Consider the following 19780-nt stretch of genomic DNA (forward strand, 5'->3'; position numbering starts at 1 on the left):
TTGACTTGGATGGACGAAGCAGAAACATGCAGATGGCATTGCTGGGCTAAAATCCAAGATGTGGTTCCTTGGGGGTCATGCTACAAAGTGCAGATGCAGCAGGGGATCTTTCAGACACTGCAATTAAAGAAACACCAAGAGATGCAATCTCTGAAAAGAAGTTTCAGCACTTCTTCTCAGCCTGGTAAACCTGAGACAGGAGCAAGCGGGACACGTGGATTGTCCATGTGGTGTCTGGTAGAACTTGTTGGTTCTCTAGCTTCACTGGTGGGTTCAGCAAAACTCTGAAGTTCAGCATGTTGACACTGTTTTGGGGTTTGTTGGAGGATGGAAATCCTCTTATTTTCTATTGGACACTTGCCAATAGCTGCTTCCATCACTATCCAGTAGATGGCGCTGGTGCATCAGCACTCTCTGTCATTCTTTGCTTATCTGAGGCTCTTTTTGTGTTAGTCATTCCAAACGTACTTCTGAATTAACCCGGTTTATGAATTACGTCCCCCTTCCCTTTCTAAACAATTTCTTTTAATGTTTCAAGTCACACACATGCTCGATGCCTCTGTCTTTCAATATTTGTTTTCCTTCTTGGGCCAGACAATTCCTGTCATTTCCCAGGGGCAACAATCAGTTTGAAAGAAAACAAACACAATCTTGTATCATTCTTTTAAACCTAGTGGACAGGGAGCCAGCTTTTTAAAGGTATTTAGGTGGCTGAAGCTGCACAATGGTGCCTACTGGGTTTTTTTTATGAAATCAAGAGCTTCTTGGGTTGAATCTTGTGTTGGCCTTCTGGAAATCAATAGGATCAAATCAGTTCCTTCAAATCCATGCTTACAACTGCCCAGCGTCTTCCTCCCAGCCTGCTCACTCAGCTCATCTACTTCCTATTCCCCAGCTTGTCTCCAAATCTTGTTACCAAAGCTAATGATTTCATTACATCTCCCTGTCTTCTCTCATTGTAACCCACAGACTGAATTCTGATTTGGAATAATTTTGGGGTCAAATCTCTGCCGTTTATTCTGAATAAAGAATTTATTTTTCAGCATTCACCAAGTTGTTTGTGTTGAATGCCCTTGGTTTTCTCCTTGGTTTGGGTCTATCCTGTACAAACAGATTCTCAGCATCCATCCCCTGTTCAATGGAGCCCCACAGAAATGCCAGTCTTTGGGCACCCAAAGGAACAGTGTATCCCACTTTACCAGTTTTACCTTAGCCCCCTACCCCTGTTTTACGCACACCATTTGAGTTCATTTATACAGCAGAATCATAGAATCATAGAATATCAGGGTTGGAAGGGACCCCAGAAGGTCATCTAGTCCAACCCCCTGCTCAAAGCAGGACCAATTCCCAGTTAAATCATCCCAGCCAGGGCTTTGTCAAGCCTGACCTTAAAAACCTCTAAGGAAGGAGATTCTACCACCTCCCTAGGTAACGCATTCCAGTGTTTCACCACCCTCTTAGTGAAAAAGTTTTTCCTAATATCCAATCTAAACCTCCCCCACTGCAACTTGAGACCATTACTCCTCGTTCTGTCATCTGCTACCATTGAGAACAGTCTAGAGCCATCCTCTTTGGAACCCCCTTTCAGGTAGTTGAAAGCAGCTATCAAATCCCCCCTCATTCTTCTCTTCTGCAGGCTAAACAATCCCAGCTTCCTCAGACTCTCCTTATAACTCATGTGTTCCAGTCCCCTAATCATTTTTGTTGCCCTTCGCTGGACTCTCTCCAATTTATCCACATCCTTCTTGAAGTGTGGGGCCCAAAACTGGACACAGTACTCCAGATGAGGCCTCACCAATGTCGAATAGAGGGGAACGATCACGTCCCTCGATCTGCTCGCTATGCCCCTACTTATACATCCCAAAATGCCATTGGCCTTCTTGGCAACAAGGGCACACTGCTGACTCATATCCAGCTTCTCGTCCACTGTCACCCCTAGGTCCTTTTCTGCAGAACTGCTGCCTAGCCATTCGGTCCCTAGTCTGTAGCTGTGCATTGGGTTCTTCCGTCCTAAGTGCAGGACCCTGCACTTATCCTTATTGAACCTCATCAGATTCCTTTTGGCCCAATCTTCCAATTGGTCTAGGTCCTTCTGTATCCTATCCCTCCCCTCCAGCGTATCTACCACTCCTCCCAGTTTAGTATCATCCGCAAATTTGCTGAGAGTGCAATCCACACCATCCTCCAGATCATTTATGAAGATATTGAATAAAACCGGCCCCAGGACCGACCCTTGGGGCACTCCACTTGATACCGGCTGCCAACTAGACATGGAGCCATTGATCACTACCCGTTGAGCCCGACAATTTAGCCAGCTTTCTACCCACCTTATAGTGCATTCATCCAGCCCATACTTCCTTAACTTGCTGACAAGAATACTATGGGAGACCGTGTCAAAAGCTTTGCTAAAGTCAAGAAACAATACATCCACTGCTTTCCCTTCATCCACAGAACCAGTAATCTCATCATAAAAGGCGATTAGATTAGTCAGGCATGACCTTCCCTTGGTGAATCCATGCTGGCTGTTCCTGATCACTTTCCTCTCATGCAAGTGCTTCAGGATTGATTCTTTGAGGACCTGCTCCATGATTTTTCCAGGGACTGAGGTGAGGCTGACTGGCCTGTAGTTCCCAGGATCTTCCTTCTTCCCTTTTTTAAAGATTGGCACTACATTAGCCTTTTTCCAGTCATCCGGGACTTCCCCGGTTCGCCACGAGTTTTCAAAGATAATGGCCAGTGGCTCTGCAATCACAGCCGCCAATTCCTTCAGCACTCTCGGATGCAACTCGTCCGGCCCCAGGGACTTGTGCACGTCCAGCTTTTCTAAATAGTCCCTAACCGCCTCTATCTCCACAGAGGGCTGGCCATCTCTTCCGCATTTTGTGATGCCCAGCGCAGCAGTCTGGGAGCTGACCTTGTTAGTGAAAACAGAGGCAAAAAAAGCATTGAGTACATTAGCTTTTTCCACATCCTCTGTCACTAGGTTGCCTCCCTCATTCAGTAAGGGGCCCACACATTCCTTGGCTTTCTTCTTGTTGCCAACATACCTGAAGAAACCCTTCTTGTTACTCTTGACATCTCTGGCTAGCTGCAGCTCCAGGTGCGATTTGGCCCTCCTGATAACATTCCTACATGCCCGAGCAATATTTTTATACTCTTCCCTGGTCATATGTCCAACCTTCCACTTCTTGTAAGCTTCTTTTTTATGTTTAAGATCCGCTAGGATTTCACCATTAAGCCAAGTTGGTCGCCTGCCATATTTACTAGAAGGAAATCTGTTACAGAAAGACACAAGTAAAAAGCAGCACGAGAGATGGGGACAAATGGCTACGTATAAACCAAACAGCAAAATGTCCTTTCTAGAGACTAAATTTAATTCACAGGTTCTCCTGGCTAGAGAAGCATATCTCAGCCAACATCATCTCCAGTGTTTTCAATCAAACCTGCCTGAGATCCCTTCTCATGATGCAACCTCACAGTCTGTTTACTTCCCAGGTGAAGGATGCCAGGGTGTCTCTTTGTTCCCCTTGAATATACCAAAGAGACCTTTGATCTTCATCCCCACCACCGCTGTCGACCTCTTCTCTTAGTTTTCTTCTCAAGTCTTCACCAGCTCTTCATTCGCAAAATCAACAATTCCAGGAGACCATTGTAACCATCTCATCTTGACCTTGTGGATAAACCCAGGTCAGAGAACATCCCCAAAATAACTCCTAGAGCAGATCTTTTTAAAAAATATCCAATGCTGATTTTGAAATTGTCAGTGATGGAGAATCCACCCCAACTCTTTGTAAATTATTCCATTAGTTAATTACTTTCAACTGCTAAACATTTACACCTTATTTTCTGTCTCTGGTAACTTCCAAAAGATTGGAAGGTCCTCAGTCCATTGGTGGGAACGCTCCTTTTAGTTTAAGTCCATAGTCCAGAAAGCAGAGCAGGAAAGAGGCAAAATGGAGATGCTTCCAGGATTTTATATACCTTCTCCCATGTGGAGGGAACGCTCTCAGTCTTTGTTTGCAGAAAATTACAGACCTTATTGGAATATCTGAGTGGTGGGTGGGTGCAAGCCTGCCAACTTGTAAAGGCCCCTCCCTCAGCCTTGAAGGAGGGACCACTGGACCCAGGAACCAACTGAAGTGGTGGGACAAAAACTGAATAACAGGGTCAGTAGTCGCAAAAAGAAAAGGAGGACTTGTGGCACCTTAGAGACTAACCAATTTATTTGAGAGTTGCCAACTTCTTGAGTTGCCAAGAAGGCCAATGGCATTTTGGGATGTATAAGTAGGGGCATAGCGAGCAGATCGAGGGACGTGATCGTTCCCCTCTATTCGACATTGGTGAGGCCTCATCTGGAGTACTGTGTCCAGTTTTGGGCCCCACACTTCAAGAAGGATGTGGATAAATTGGAGAGAGTCCAGCGAAGGGCAACAAAAATGATTAGGGGACTGGAACACATGAGTTATGAGGAGAGGCTGAGGGAGCTGGGATTGTTTAGCCTGCAGAAGAGAAGAATGAGGGGGGATTTGATAGCTGCTTTCAACTACCTGAAAGGGGGTTCCAAAGAGGATGGCTCTAGACTGTTCTCAATGGTAGCAGATGACAGAACGAGGAGTAATGGTCTCAAGTTGCAGTGGGGGAGGTTTAGATTGGATATTAGGAAAAACTTTTTCACTAAGAGGGTGGTGAAACACTGGAATGCGTTACCTAGGGAGGTGGTAGAATCTCCTTCCTTAGAGGTTTTTAAGGTCAGGCTTGACAAAGCCCTGGCTGGGATGATTTAACTGGGAATTGGTCCTGCTTTGAGCAGGGGGTTGGACTAGATGACCTTCTGGGGTCCCTTCCAACCCTGATATTCTATGATTCTATGATTCTATGAGCATAAGCTTTCGTGAGCTACAGCTCACTTCATCGGATGCAGTGAGCTGTAGCCCACGAAAGCTTATGCTCAAATAAATTGGTTAGCCTCTAAGGTGCCACAAGTCTTCCTTTTCTTTTTGCGAATACTGACTAACACGGCTGCTACTCTGAAAAGGGTTACTAGTGAAGCTCACAGGTTCAGAACTAGGGATCCAGAGAGTGACACTGAGCAGAGAACCCCGGACAGCTCCCATTGCTCCTCACAGCTATCTAGGGAGCCAGTGGACGATACCCAGAGGAACTCTGCCCGGATGCATGAGACCAGGGAGGAGTGGAAAACAGGCCCCACAGTCGAAGAGCACCCCCTCGTCCAGCATCCTCCTCCTGTGTTGAAGATGGCCTCTTTGGCCAGTGCCAGGAGGAGGTTGACAAGGAGGTCTCTTGATTTTGTGGGGCCTCAGACAGGGTGTGAATAGATAAAGAGGTGTGAGGAAAAGTGCAGCCAGACCCTCAACAGGAGGTTCTGGAGGAGCCAGAATAGGGGCTGCAACCTGGCACATTTTAGGTAAGCATATGCCAGGTTCTCCCTCATGCCGCAGAAGGGGCAGGTGTCGGGAACAGGGGTACATGCCTGTTCTCACAGCTCTGTGAAGGAGCCACAAACCAATATCCCCAGTGGGCTGTGGGACCAGGCTGGATTCACCCTCCACAGGTGGTAGAAAGTCCCACCACTTGGTGTCTGGATGGGACATGAGGGTGAGGAAATGAAACATGTGGAGGACAAGCATGTACAGTTGATCACTGGGCAAAGTTCGAAAGTGAGCTGCAGCCAGCTGGGATTGTGAAAGGGATGAGCCGGGGGGCTGGGGTACAGGGTTGGGGTGCAGGGCTGTGAGGGCCCCGGCTGGGGGTGTGGGTTCGTCGGTGGGGCTGGCGATGAGGGGCTCAGGGCTGGGACAGAGGGTTGGGGTGTGGCCTCATGGTGGGGCTGGCGATGAGGGGCTCAGGGCTGGGACAGAGGGTTGGTGTGTGGCCTCATGGTGGGGCTGGCGATGAAAGGCTCAGGGCTGGGGATGAGGGGTTTGTGGTGCAGGAGGATGCTCCAGGGCTACAGCGGGGAGAGAGGACTCCCCACTGCTCTCTCTCCCCACAGCAGCACCGGAGCTGGGGGAGAGGTGCCTCTCCCCACCACAAGAGGGCAGCTCTGGGGCTGGAGCCACAGGATAGGTGCCCCTCCCCTGGCCCCTGGCAGGTCCGGGTCGGAGCTGGGTTCTGGCGGGGTAGGGGTGCTCCAGCTGTGGCAGGTCCGGGCTCCCCAGCTGCGGTGGGTCTGGGCCACAGGCAGCAGCTTTGGGGGTAGGGGAGGGCTGCAGGTCCGGGTCAGAGCTGGGTTCTGGCGGGGTAGGGGTGCTCCAGCTGTGGCAGGTCCGGGCTCCCCAGCTGCGGTGGGTCTGGGCCACAGGCAGCAGCGTTGTGGGTAGGGGAGGGCTACAGGTCCGGGCCAGGGCTGGGTTTGGGCCGCCCCTCCCCCGACTGCAGCAGTTTGGAGGACAGGCTAGGGGGGGGCCTGGGGAGGGGCACCCTCCCCTTGCTGCGGCAGGTCCCCGGGTGGGTTCCCTAAGCACCCGTGTGGCGCTAAATAGGCTGCTGCTTGGCCATGCGGCTGCACAGGTTACAGGGAAATTAGGAATCCCAGAGAGTTTACACAGACACAGGACGGATCCTCATCCCCATTTCACACACTGGGAAATCCAGGCACAAGGAGAAAAATCGACTCGCTCCAGATCATTGGTGCAGTGTGCGGTAGAATTGGAAAATGAACTCAGGATGCCTCGTGCCCCCCTCCCAACCACGAGAATCTACCACTGCCCTCAGTGCCCCCAGAACCCACTGCCCTCCCTCAGCGGGAAGCTGAACCCAGGAGTCCTGGCTCCCAGCCCCCTCTGCTGCTCTAACCACACAGAGCTGCATTTCCTGTCTAGGGGCCAGCTGTTCACACCAATGTGTATTGAGCTTCACGGTGTCCCCTCCACCTCAGGGCATTTGTTATTATATCATCAACCCTCTCCGCTCCGCCTGCCCCTTTAGCTCCCTGCCCACCTGCCCCCAGACTCTACAGCTCCCTAGCTGGGTCCTGGACACACGTCGATAACTGCCCCAGAGCCCACGGCCCTGAGGCTCCCCAGCTGGCTGCTGAGCAGCCACCAATGTCCCCACAAACCCCATGGTACTTCAGCTGGGTGCTGGGGACACACCGATGGCCCTGGTGGAAGCATCTGACACTAGGGAGGAGCCAGGGTTTGCAGACAGCTCCAGCATATCCAGGCTCTGTTCTCTATGGGGCTGGGGGGGGGGGCGGGGCTCTTCCCCATGTACTCACCAGCCTGAGCCCGGGGGGCAGGGGAAAGGCAATGGGGAACAGGAACAGCCACAGCATTGTCAGAGGGACATCAGGGAAATGGGTGATGGCATCTGTTTCTGAGGTCATTTATAGACCTGACTAGGAGGGGCTGGGCCCCCCAAGTGACACTTGGCACAGGGTAAACCATAGCCCCTGGTTCCTGCTGGGGAGGAGTTCACACGTGGGGTGTCGCTCACCAGCCGCCCTGCAGAGCTAGCAGAGAGTAATCTGCTGGGCCTGGGAAAATCTGGGGCCCAGTAGTCCAGGGGACATGCACATCTGGGGCCCTAATGCCCCCGCTCCAGGCATCAGCCTGAGCACCCGTGAGCAGCAGCACTATCAGGCCCATGGGGGGCAGCATCTGCCCGGGAGGTGGGTTACAGGCCTGGCCTGGCGGGGCAGCGGGGATGCAAGGCAGGAAACCTCCAGGCCATGCACTCCAGGGTGTGGGTGGAAGACCTGCCATCTCAGCGCTTGGACCCCACACCACACCAGCTGCAGGGAGGGTGGAGAAGGAGAGTCACCATCTGGGGTCCCTCAGCTGTTGAGTCTATTCTGGTGGGGCCATGGCATTGCAGGGCTGTGCTCACCCTGGACAGTGCCCTGCAGCCCTGCAGAGTTGGGGGGAGGGGAAGTGGCTCAGCCGCTAAGAGGAGGGGCCTAGTCTGAGGCCTGTGCTGTGGTTAACCCGGCCTCATCTCAGCGTCTCTCTGCACTGGGAGGGTTCCTGTGTCTGGTCGGGAACCTTCACAAGCTGCAGGCTCACAGACGCCTTTGCCTGCTGTCTTGCACAGCAAAACTGCTCCCCCTCCTCCCTGGCACCCAGGTGAAGGAGCTGCAGGAAGGTTCCTCTGTTGCTCTGCGCCCTCCACAGCTGGGGCTGGGGCACATATGGGCACTGGCCCAGCCTGGAGCTGTGCATATCTGGGGTGGAGCTGAGCCCTGATGCAGCTTGCACTACCCCCCAGCGCCCGCTCCAAGCATGCATCAGATGAGGCGTGTGGCTAGGGCTGAGACATCCATTGACAGCTTCACTGGCCTCTTCCTTCAGACATCTGGGTCGGAGCAGAGACGGGGGTTGTGCGGGACACGTCAGTGTGATGTTTCCACCTGCCAGGTGGGGCCTCGGCCATCTCTGTTCCTGGAAACCCCACCACATGGGTGTGGTGGGGGAGACCAGTCCCCACATCTGAGCCCCTGGAGCCCTGCCCAGCAAGGGACTGCCCATTCTGGTGCCAGGCACAGCTGGGGACACACCTAGCTGGGATCTCCCCCTCTACTCCCAGTAGCTGTGCACAGCTGGACACCACACACATCTGGAGCAAAGATGGGGGAGGGGGCTCAGCAGCTAACAACAGAGTCTGCCTTGGTGCTAATGTGGGAGGAGCCGTGGTTTGACCAAGACTCAGATCAGCTTCTGGTGGGAACCCGGCCCCTTGATCCTTTTCAATGGCTCTCCTTCCCCTCCGTGTGGGTGTGAGCTGGTGGGAGGAACATGGATCTAGGAGACCAGAGCCCCCTGTCTTTGACAGCATGGCTTCCCAAAGACCCCCGCATTGCAGGTGGAGGCAGAAACAATGCATCTGATTCTCAACCCCCCTGAGCCAGCCAGTCTTCAATGGGAGTTGGCTCCGCCTAAAAGGGAAAGGCCCCATGTCCCATTCACCACCCACCTGAACCAGTCAGTACCCAGGCCTGGGTCTGGTTTGCAGTCAGAGGCCCCTAGATGGGAAAGGCCCCATCTCCCATACCCCATCCCCGGGATCCAGCCAGTCCCTGGCCCTGGGGCTGGATGGGGGATGCTGCCCCATAGAGGGGAAACACCCATATCCATTTCTCACCCACCCCCACATGAAGGGTTGCTGTGTACTGTGAGGCTGAGTCCCATGAGGAGCTGCTCCCATTGCACTGGGTGAGGGGCTGAGTGGACTCCTGTGCGTACCTGCTCCTGGCCATACATTCTAGGGGGCTCATTGCATGTTCGGTGCTTATAAAAATCTCCCCATATCCCCGAATTGGGAGATGCTGGGAGCTGAGCTTCAATGGGATTGAGACCCAGAACTTGACAGGATGGGCTGGGAATTGTAAGGGGGGGGATCAGGATATTAGGGGCCCAACTCCCACTGAAAGTCAATGGGATTTTGATACCTCACTCCTGCAGGTGGCTTTGAACATTCCCGCTGGCTGTGTGCAATAGCGGTGGCCATTTCTAAAAGCCCTGGAAGGAAATAAACACCCAAGAAGGCTGAATGTCACTACACTCGATAGATACCGACAGCTACAGGACAGGGAGTGAAATTAAGAAGCAAACATGGTGGAGGTGAAGGGCTGAGATACTAGAGCAATGGGTAACACTGTCAGGGAATGGATGGATGGAGGGAGGGAGTGTATCGGGAGGGAGGAAGGGATGGAGACTTGCATATTCCTAGGGAGATAGGGAGAGAAGGATGGCAGGATGGATTGATAGAAGGGTGTGGATGGGGAGGGAGGGAGGGACAGATAGAAAGGGTGGATGGACATGGAAGGTATAGTCGAAAGAGAGATCCTGAGACATGAGGCCTCCCCTAAAGGGTCTGGTGTAAGGCCTAAGGCCTGAACTAAAGTCAGGCCCTGCTGAGATAAGGTAAAGTTAGCAAGAGTCAGTCTATGAGTACAGGTCAGGCCCTGTGACAAAGCAGATGCCAGCTTGCGTATTCACTATCTGATACATGAACTTGCCAAGCACAGGGCTGGTGTTGCAAAAACACAAGCACTCCTAGGCGCTAAGTGTTCACATAAATATATTCCAGAAGGACAGTGCCAGAACATCCTAATACAAGGTAAACTCACTTCCTGAAGGTGACACAAGGACACACCGACTCTCCTAAAGATAAGGTCAGGATGAAAGGGTGATGGATAGAGATATTTTGAGCCAACCATCAGGGACACAGTAAAGAGTGGTAACTAACCACATCACAGGGGCAATACATACCTTATTTGTACCAGTGTATAAAAGGGGGGTCACAGAGGGGTTGTCTTTGCCTGGTTTTGGGGGGAGTGGAGACTCACCCCCCTCAATGAGCCGAGCCCATTGTCACAGGCATAAATGTCTTAGTGTACCAGTAGTACATATAAGGCAGTGATACTGTGCTTTGTCGGCAATAAACCTGGCCGAGCACCTTCACCGCTGAACTGTGTCTGTGGTCTTCTTTGACAGTTCGATAGAAGTCTGCTGTACGGGCTACCTGGCCAGAGCCAGTGTAGCACACAGAGAGAACGCACATGCAGCCAACAACTGACAACCCTGGTGACCCCGACCGCTAATCTGGTAAATTGGTGAGCTGCCCTCTGTCGGAGTCATGAACTAACGTGGCAGAAAGCTATGAGCTAGGGAACCCCCTTATCTCCTCCCTGCAAATCCTCACAAAGTTTGATGAGATATGGAGGTGCTGTGATGTCAGTATAGGACATCCATATGAATTTTAGAAAGATAGTGTGAAAGAAACACATAATGGAATCTGTACGGCTAGGACAGCCACTGTAGCCTTGGAAAATAAGAAGAGTAAGTTCTGTCTGGAGGGAGATCTCACGGCAGGCTCGATTGTTTGTTCATTTCTCTGGAACATTAATAGCTTTCTGTCCTCCTTTCCTCTGCAATATCCTTCCATACATCCTTCTTCTATATCCATCTGTCTTCTCATATACTATGTCCATCCATTCATCGTTCACCAGTATCTATTCATGATCATCCATCCTTCTTCAATATCAATCCGTCTATTCTCTTGTAATATACATCCATTCATCTATCCAACTATCCAGCCATCCTTCTGCAATATCCATCCATCCATCCATCCATCTGTATTGCCCATCCATCCATCCTTCTACCTTCTCATCTGCCATGTCCATCCATCCATTGTTTCACAGTATCTATCCATCCTCTGTCTATCCATCCTTCTGCAATATCCATTCATCTGTTGCCTTTTCTTTCATTTAAAGGGAATTTTGTAGTGTGGTATTACACCACCGTAGGTTCGGCTCTAGTGGCTACAGTTTCAAACTCACAGAGTGAAAGTCACCTCTGCTACTTGCTTCAGATTTAGAGTCTCTAGGAACATATAAGGACAAAGGGTTGTGACCACACGTACATTTCATGCATAAAAGGCCCTGTCTGTTTTACAAGTTTTATTAAAGTTACAGTTAAAGTTATGATTACCCAAACATCTAGAAATTCTATAAAGACCGGTGAACAAGTGACAAATATACTTCTACTCACATCCTTTCATGATATTCTAAAGGTCTGATGGATGCCTGGCCAAATGATCATCACTAGAGGGGTGGTTCCTGCTAGTGTTTCCAATAGGAAGCTCAATTTTCCAGATCTGGGCATCCTTTTTTTATAATGTGATTCCAACTATGCCTCATTAGCTTTTATGCACATTGTGCACCCTACAGTTAGGGCACATGTTAGAAAAATGTCACTGCCGGGGATCTTGTAAGCAAAAAATTACTCTTAGTGTTCATTTTTCGCATCGCCACATATGGGTACATCTTTCCCCGTAATCTTGTGGCATAGGGTCATTCTTTGGTCACTTATGTCAACCATTTCTTAAGCCTATGGCCTAGTGTGGCTAAGCTACTATCTTACAGGCCTCAGCCTGTAGGCCTTGTGTTTGAGCCCTCCTTACTGAGACCCCTAATACCTAATTATCCCTTCTAACTACTGATCAATCTTATATTTCTGTAATTTTACAATTTAACTGATAACATGTTGTTGAATCATAACATCAAACAATAAATGATCAATCAACTAAAATCATTGGCTACACATCCATCCATCCATCTGCAATAGCCAGCCATTGCTCTGCAATACCCGTCTAGCTCTCCACTCATACTAGAGATGGATGCTCCCCTCTAAGGCTTCAGCTTGCGCAGAGTTTTCTTGATCCACGGGACATATATGGAGAGCCTGGTAAACACACTGGGAGTTGACCAGTCACCGCTGTCATGGGAGACTATGCCCCGGGCCTTCCCATCACAGACCAGTGGGCCCCCAGAGTTGCCCTGAGAAGTAAATACCAGGTGCAGGGTTACCGATGTCCAAGCAAAGAGTGGGCTGCATTCTGTATTCACGGTCCTGAAATCCACCTCTGTAACCCACTTCCTGGGGGTTCACAGTCAAGTCACTCCCAGGACATGCCCAGGGCTCCCACCCCATGACCCAACCAACCCCTGTCGCTGAATTCTAGAACCTGCCCGATTCTGGTGTCTGATTTCTTGCATCCATCCCCGATTTCTTTAAGCTGCTCAATTCCTGTCCCTGATTCCGAATCCTGATTTCCAGCATCTGGCTGACTCCTGCCCTTGATTTCTAGGATCTCCTGCTGATTTCTCAGATCCACCTTGGGTTCTTGATTCAGCAATTCCCCTTTCTGACTCCTTGGATCAGTCTGATTTCCAAACCTGATTTCTGGGATCTTTCTCTCACGATTAAGATCCATCCCTGATTTCCAGGATGTGGCTGATTCATGTCCCTGATTTCTGGAACCTGTTGAACATCCAGATGATTTCTGTCCCTGATTTCTGTGATCTTGCCAGTTCCTGTCCCAAATTATTAGCATCCATTCCTCATTTGAAAGAACTGCCTGGTTCTTGTCCCTGATTTCTAGCCTCCATTCCTGATTCCTAGGATCTGGGCAATTCTGATTCCTGGTTCCCAGGATCTGCCTGGCACACCATGGATCCCGACTCTCCCCATTCTGCCCAGCCCTGTCGGTCTCCTGTTCTAGCAGCACCTTGTCCCAGGCACTGCGTGCCTCTGTCCCACACTCACCAGGAATGGCGACTTCCTCTCCTGGGGGTCCCCCACGCACAGCATCCTGGATGGGACATAGGGCAGATAGGGCTGAGACAGACACATTTTCTTGTCCATGACCATCAGTTCCACCTCCTGCAGGGTCGGGGAGGGCTGGGAGTTTGTCTTGCTACTGGTCTGGCCCCAGCCAGCCACGCTGCACACTGCCCCCTTCTTCACCTTCTTCTGGGACAGGGGAATTGTGCCCACAGTCTGGGTCAGCTTGGCCTTGTCCATCAGCTGTGATGCAGGGTGAAGGGCGGAAGAGAGAAGGGAAATCAAACTCCTCTTGGGGGATGCATCCTATCCTGGGGGGATGGTGCTAGATGAGACCAGGTGGGGCATCCCCATGAGAACTGTGCAAATCTGTGATGCCATGTGGCTACAGGGGGCTTGGTGATGGGACAGAGTGATATCTGCAGCAGAGTGAGGTCACTGGTGGAGGGGTGATGTGACTGTGATGCTACATGCTGCAGTGGGGGGGTCAGTGAGGGGGGGATGGAATGAAAGTGGTACCTGCAGTAGTGTGGATTCACTGGGGGTCAGGGTGGCATTACACCCCATTGTGACATTGCACTCCATACGCTTTATGAAAATATGCTTATGAATATGACATAACTGCTGTACGCTAAATGCCCCTTGTAAGGTATCATTAGAAAGCTTATAATCCACTGAGTGTGTTCACCCTATTTGTTTGCACGGATTGTTTCCATGTCTGGCGGTAGGCGAACAAGACATAAACTCGTATTGCTGATGCAAACACCTGAAGTGGAAGCCATTAAAGGTGCTTCAGAAACAATGACCTGTGAATGGCCCTGATTACCTGCAAGCCTCCCTGTGACCTGTGGGCCCACCCAGGAAGAACGGAGGCTGGGGGCCTTACAGTGACATGTGACCCTCTCACCTGATACTTTTCAGAGTAACAGCTGTGTTAGTCTGTATTCGCAAAAAGAAAAGGAGGACTTGTGGCACCTTAGAGACTAACCAATTTATTTGATCATGAGCTTTCGTGAGCTACAGCTCACTTCTTCGGATGCATACCGTGGAAACTGCAGAAGACATTATATACACACAGAGACCATGAAACAATACCTCCTCCCACCCCACTGTCCTGCTGGTAATAGCTTATCTAAAGTGATCAAGTTGGGCCATTTCCAGCACAAATCCAGGTTTTCATAGAATCATAGAATCATAGAATCATAGAATATCAGGGTTGGAAGGGACCCCAGAAGGTCATCTAGTCCAACCCCCTGCTCAAAGCAGGACCAATTCCCAGTTAAATCATCCCAGCCAGGGCTTTGTCAAGCCTGACCTTAAAAACCTCTAAGGAAGGAGATTCTACCACCTCCCTAGGTAACGCATTCCAGTGTTTCACCACCCTCTTAGTGAAAAAGTTTTTCCTAATATCCAATTTAAACCTCCCCCACTGCAACTTAAGACCATTACTCCTCGTTCTGTCATCTGCTACCATTGAGAACAGTCTAGAGCCATCCTCTTTGGAACCCCCTTTCAGGTAGTTGAAAGCAGCTATCAAATCCCCCCTCATTCTTCTCTTCTGCAGGCTAAACAATCCCAGCTCCCTCAGCCTCTCCTCATAAGTCATGTGTTCTAGACCCCTAATCATTTTTGTTGCCCTTCGCTGGACTCTCTCCAATTTATCCACATCCTTCTTGTAGTGTGGGGCCCAAAACTGGACACAGTACTCCAGATGAGGCCTCACCAATGTCGAATAGAGGGGAATGATCACATCCCTCGATCTGCTCGCTATGCCCCTACTTATACATCCCAAAATGCCATTGGCCTTCTTGGCAACAAGGGCACACTGCTGACTCATATCCAGCTTCTCGTCCACTGTCACCCCTAGGTCCTTTTCTGCAGAACTGCTGCCTAGCCATTCGGTCCCTAGTCTGTAGCTGTGCATTGGGTTCTTCCGTCCTAAGTGCAGGACTCTGCACTTATCCTTATTGAACCTCATCAGATTTCTTTTGGCCCAATCCTCCAATTTGTCTAGGTCCTTCTGTATCCTATCCCTCCCCTCCAGCGTATCTACCACTCCTCCCAGTTTAGTATCATCCGCAAATTTGCTGAGAGTGCAATCCACACCATCCTCCAGATCATTTATGAAGATATTGAACAAAACCGGCCCCAGGACCGACCCTTGGGGCACTCCACTTGATACCGGCTGCCAACTAGACATGGAGCCATTGATCACTACCCGTTGAGCCCGACAATCTAGCCAGCTTTCTACCCACCTTATAGTGCATTCATCCAGCCCATACTTCCTTAACTAATAATAACTTAGTAATAGCCCATCCAAAGTGACCACTCTCTTCACAATGTGTATGATAATCAAGGTGGGCCATTTCCTGCACAAATCCAGGTTCTTACCAGCAGGAGAGTGAGTTTCTGTGTGGTGGGGCGGTGGGTGAGAAAACCTGGATTTGTGCTGGAAATGGCCCAACTTGATCACTTTAGATAAGCTATTACCAGCAGGACAGTGGGGTGGGAGGAGGTATTGTTTCATGGTCTCTGTGTGTATATAATGTCTTCTGCAGTTTCCACGGTATGCATCCGATGAAGTGAGCTGTAGCTCACGAAAGCTCATGCTCAAATAAATTGGTTAGTATCTAAGGTGCCACAAGTACTCCTTTTCTTTTCACCTGATACTGAATTCCATCTGGAATCTGGTACTTTTCCAGAGGGAGTGGGATTTCAAATAAAGGTTTCCTGCCTTAGGGAAGTTCTATATAAAGTGGGGGAAGCAAACAAAAGCTGTCTTCAGCTGGCTTAAGAGGTGGCCCCCCAACCCCGCAGAGATACCTGCAAGCACCTGGAAACAAAAGGACTGTAACCACAGGGGTGGGTGAGAACAGGCTGGACCCAGGTTAGAAAAGACAATTGACCTGAGAAGGATTTTATCTGAAGTAACATCTAGGGTGAGAAGTTATCATTTGTGACTGATTTCTTAGTGTATTCAGCTTAGCCTTGCGTGTTTTGTTTTATTTTGCTCTGTGAATACTCTGAAACCTTTGTTCTGTCTGTTATTGCTAAAACCACTTAAATCCTACTTTTTATACTTAATAAAATCACTTTTGTTTATTAATAAACCCAGTGTAGTAATTGTTACCTGGAGGAGTGGGGTTGGGGGGGCAGACAAACAGTTGTGCAAATCTCTCTTTCAGTGCTACAGAGGGTGAATATTTAATGAGTTTACCCTGTATAAACTTTATACAGAGTAAAACGGATTTAGTTGGGATTTAGATCCCACTGGGAGGTAGGTGTCTGAATGCTGGAGACAGGTGACCTGCTGAGCTGTTTTCAGTTAAGGTCTGCAGCTTTGGGGATGTGGCCCGGATTCTGTGTCTGTACTGCAGCAGGCTAGCATGTCTGGCTCAACCAGGCAGGGTTCTGGAGGCCCAGGCTGGCAGGAAAAACAGGCTCAGAGGTAATTTCAGCACATCAGGTGACAGGGCCTAGGGGATCTCTGTGACCGAGCCCATCACACCCATCTTCTTCATAGTAATGTTAGGATATGAGTATGGCACAATTATAATATATATTGTGCAAGATAAGGCATGTGAGATATCATTGAAAAGGTTATGATTTACTGAACATGACTATCATATTTATATATATGTATCATTTTTGTATCTGAAGTTAGGAATATTGTTTACACCTGGGGAATATCCACTAGACAGAAAGCAATCAGTCTAGATTGATGTCTGGTAAGGACCATTAGGAAGAATAATAGGTCTTAGAAGATGCTAATCTCTTACTGAGGAGCCTTCCTAGGCAAGCCTTCCTGGGAACACTGCAAACAGCCTTTATGTTATGGCTGCAGGTTCATGTGATGAAGCCACCTGGTACTGGACTTCATGATAATATCAGTATTTTTCCACTGACCAGAGGTGGGAATCACACTGGAAGACAAAAAATTCCCGCCATATGTAAAACCTATTTAAGGCAAGGGAGTGACATAATCATGGCTCATTCTTCACTGAATCCCCATCCAGGATGACGGCTGTAAACATCTAAGAAACAAAGACTGAATGAGGGCAGAATGACTGAGCTCAGGCTGGAAGACTGTCTAGCCTGTAAATAAAATATCTGAAGTTTTAAGCTGCAGGCAAAGGCAACTGCCCTTCAAGAATCTCTGCAATCTGCCTAAAACAACATTTAGGGTGGGAATTTTCTACTTGTAAGCAGTGTAGTATATTAAGCTTAGATTGCATATTTTTCTTATTTGCTAGGTAATCTACTTTGATCTGTTTGCTATCCCTTATAATCACTTAAAATCTATTTTTGTAGTTAATAAACTTGTTTTGTTTTGTTTAAAACCCAGTGTGTATATGGAAATTATAACTTGGGGCAGAAAGCTGTGCGTATCCCTCTCCACATTGAGGGAGGGGGTGAATTTCATGACCTTATGCTGTATAGTTCTCTGTGCAGGACAAGACGGTGCAATTTTGGGTTTAGTCTCTAGATAGGGGTGTGCACTTGAGTACTGGCCAGTTCCTTAGCCAATCCTTCCCATGCAGTGCTGATCTCAGCATCGTGAAGCTGCAGCTGGATGTGTCCCTACATGTATTTATGCTAGAGGGGATTTGAGAGCCTGTCACACCATTACAGTGTAAAGGGAGCCCAGGCTTTTGGGTCAGGTGGGCTCAGTGGTACCCCAGTGGTACCCAGTTCTAAGCAGCACCCCAGGGAGAATCCGTCACAGTGGAGTGATGAGATGGGGTGATACCTGCAGCAGTGTGAGGTCACTGGGGTGGGGGCTGAGATATGGCCAGTACCTGCAGCAGCATGAGGTCATTTTCAAATGTCTCGTCATTGAATTCTGGGTGGGGGATTCGGCGCCATACCCAGATTTTCTGCGTCCCCAGTTCATCTATTTCAAAGTTGTGGGCCCCCAGCAGCACGGAGATGTTGCTGTGAAATACAAGGGGATGCAGGTGCTGCAGACAGGTCAGTACTCTGGATTCTGGCATGGGTCATTAACCTTGTTAAAGTGGGTGTGTGTAGATCATGCCAGCACTCCAGGGCCTTTCCCCTGCTGGGTGGGGAGTAACTTTGACCTGGCCCCAGGTTCGGAGAATGGCTGGCTAAGGGGCAGGGATCTTGCATTTCTTAACTCAACTCAATGTAACTCAAGGTTGCAGTTACAATGAGCTGCCGTCACCATCACGTCCTCCTGGATCAGGAACCCTCCACACATGTTTCCTCCCTTTCCTTCTCTCTGTATTCTTACAAAGGCCATGTAGGGTCTGGAGTGAGGCTGGGCTTCCTGTCCTCCAATGATCTCCCCTGGCAGACGTGTCAAGAGAAGGATTTAATTCAGGTTCCCGATCCAGCCAGCTGGTGTATCCCTCCGCTAACCAAGATCAAGGCCCCCATTGTCCTAGGCACTGAACAGACCCAGTCCGAGACCAGAGTTTGGTGGAATTGGAAAATGAACCCAGGAGTCCTGGCTCCTAGCCCCTCTTCCCTGGCTCTAACCATACAGACTGCACAGACCTGCATTTCCTGTCTAGGAGTTGGCCGTTCACATCAGCAACGTATTGAATTTCTGTGCGTTGCCTCCCTCTCAGGGGATTTATTATGGTAGCATCAACCCCCTCCTCTCCCCTTGCCCCTTTAGGTCCCTGCACACCTGCCCCCAGACCCCATGCCTCCCCAGATGGGTCCTGGGCATACACTGATGCCCCCAGGCCCCAAAGCTCAGGGGCACCTCAGCTTTGTTCTGGGCACACATACACTGATAACTGCCCTCAGGCCCCACGGACCTGAGGCTCCCTAGTTGAGTCCTGGGCAAACACCAATAGCCCCTGGAGCCCCACAGCACTCCAGCTGGATGCTGGGGACACTCCAATGGCCCTGGTGGAAGCATCTGACTCTGGGGAGGAGCCATGGTTTGCAGACAGCTCCAGTAGTGCCAAGCTCTACTCCCTCTGAGGCCAAAGGGGGCCTATCCCCTCTTGCACTCACCAGCCTGAGCCCCAGGGGGCAGGGGAAAGACCATGGGAAACAGGAGCAGCAGCAGCATCGTCAGAAGGCGTCTGGGGAAGGAGACAACGTGTCTGTCTCTGGGGTCACTTATAGGACTGGTGACGCTTGGCTCAGGGTAAACCACATCCCCTGGATCCTGCCGGGGAGGAGTTCACACATAGAGTAAGGCAGTCACCAGCCACCCTGCAGAGCTAGCAGAAAGCAAACCTTTGGGGCTGTGCACATGTGGGGCCCTAGAGCCTCTGGGGGTGTGCATATATGGGGAATTGCACCCCCTGGGGCTTTGTACATTTGAAGCCCTGTACCCCTGGAGACTGTGCAGCTCTGGGGCCCTGAACACCCTGGGGACTGAGCAGATATGGGGCCTAGCAGATATGGGGGGCTGAGCACATGTGGGGCCCTGTACCCCATGAGGCTGTGCACATGTGGCTTCCTGTACCCCTGGACTGTGCACATCTGGGCCCCCTTAACCCCAGGGCTATTCACATCTGGGGCTCTGCACCCCTGGAGGCTGTGCACTTGTGGGGCCCTGCACCCTCTGAGGTTATGCACTTCTTGGGCCCTGCACCCCTGGGCCTGTGCATATCTGGGGTGCTATAGTCCAGGGGCCATGCATATTTGGGGCCGTGAACCTCCTGGGGACTGTGCACATCGGGGCCACTATGACCCCCCCAATCACC

The 19780-nt window shown here is 50.3% G+C and overlaps 1 protein-coding gene across 1 annotated transcript; it reads right to left on the bottom strand.

Annotated features, from left to right (window-relative positions):
* Positions 1 to 12151: 12151 nt before the first annotated feature.
* On the bottom strand, positions 12152 to 19137 carry LOC140897072 (mast cell protease 3). The gene is made up of 5 exons (XM_073309352.1): positions 19080 to 19137; positions 18242 to 18398; positions 17888 to 18023; positions 13071 to 13331; positions 12152 to 12301 (listed from the first exon to the last, which is right to left on the bottom strand). Exons 1-5 carry the CDS (start codon positions 19135 to 19137, stop codon positions 12152 to 12154), a joined length of 762 nt encoding a protein of 253 aa, XP_073165453.1.
* Between the last annotated feature and the right edge of the window lie 643 nt (positions 19138 to 19780).

The sequence above is a fragment of the Lepidochelys kempii genome, chromosome 13, assembly GCF_965140285.1.
Source record: "Lepidochelys kempii isolate rLepKem1 chromosome 13, rLepKem1.hap1, whole genome shotgun sequence".
NCBI lineage: Eukaryota > Metazoa > Chordata > Testudines > Cheloniidae > Lepidochelys > Lepidochelys kempii.

What these genes read in the sequence shown, in the direction of transcription:
- LOC140897072 (XM_073309352.1), bottom strand. Translation starts at nt 19,137, where the DNA reads ATGCTGCTGCTGCTCCTGTTTCCCATGGTCTTTCCCCTGCCCCCTGGG. An exon ending in GCCCCCTGGGGCTCAGGCTG is followed by an intron (nt 18,399 to 19,079) that starts GTGAGTGCAAGA and finishes CACGTCTGCCAG; the next exon opens with GGGAGATCATTGGAGGACAG. An exon ending in AGAGGAAGTCGCCATTCCTG is followed by an intron (nt 12,302 to 13,070) that starts GTGAGTGTGGGA and finishes TTTACTTCTCAG; the next exon opens with GGCAACTCTGGGGGCCCACT.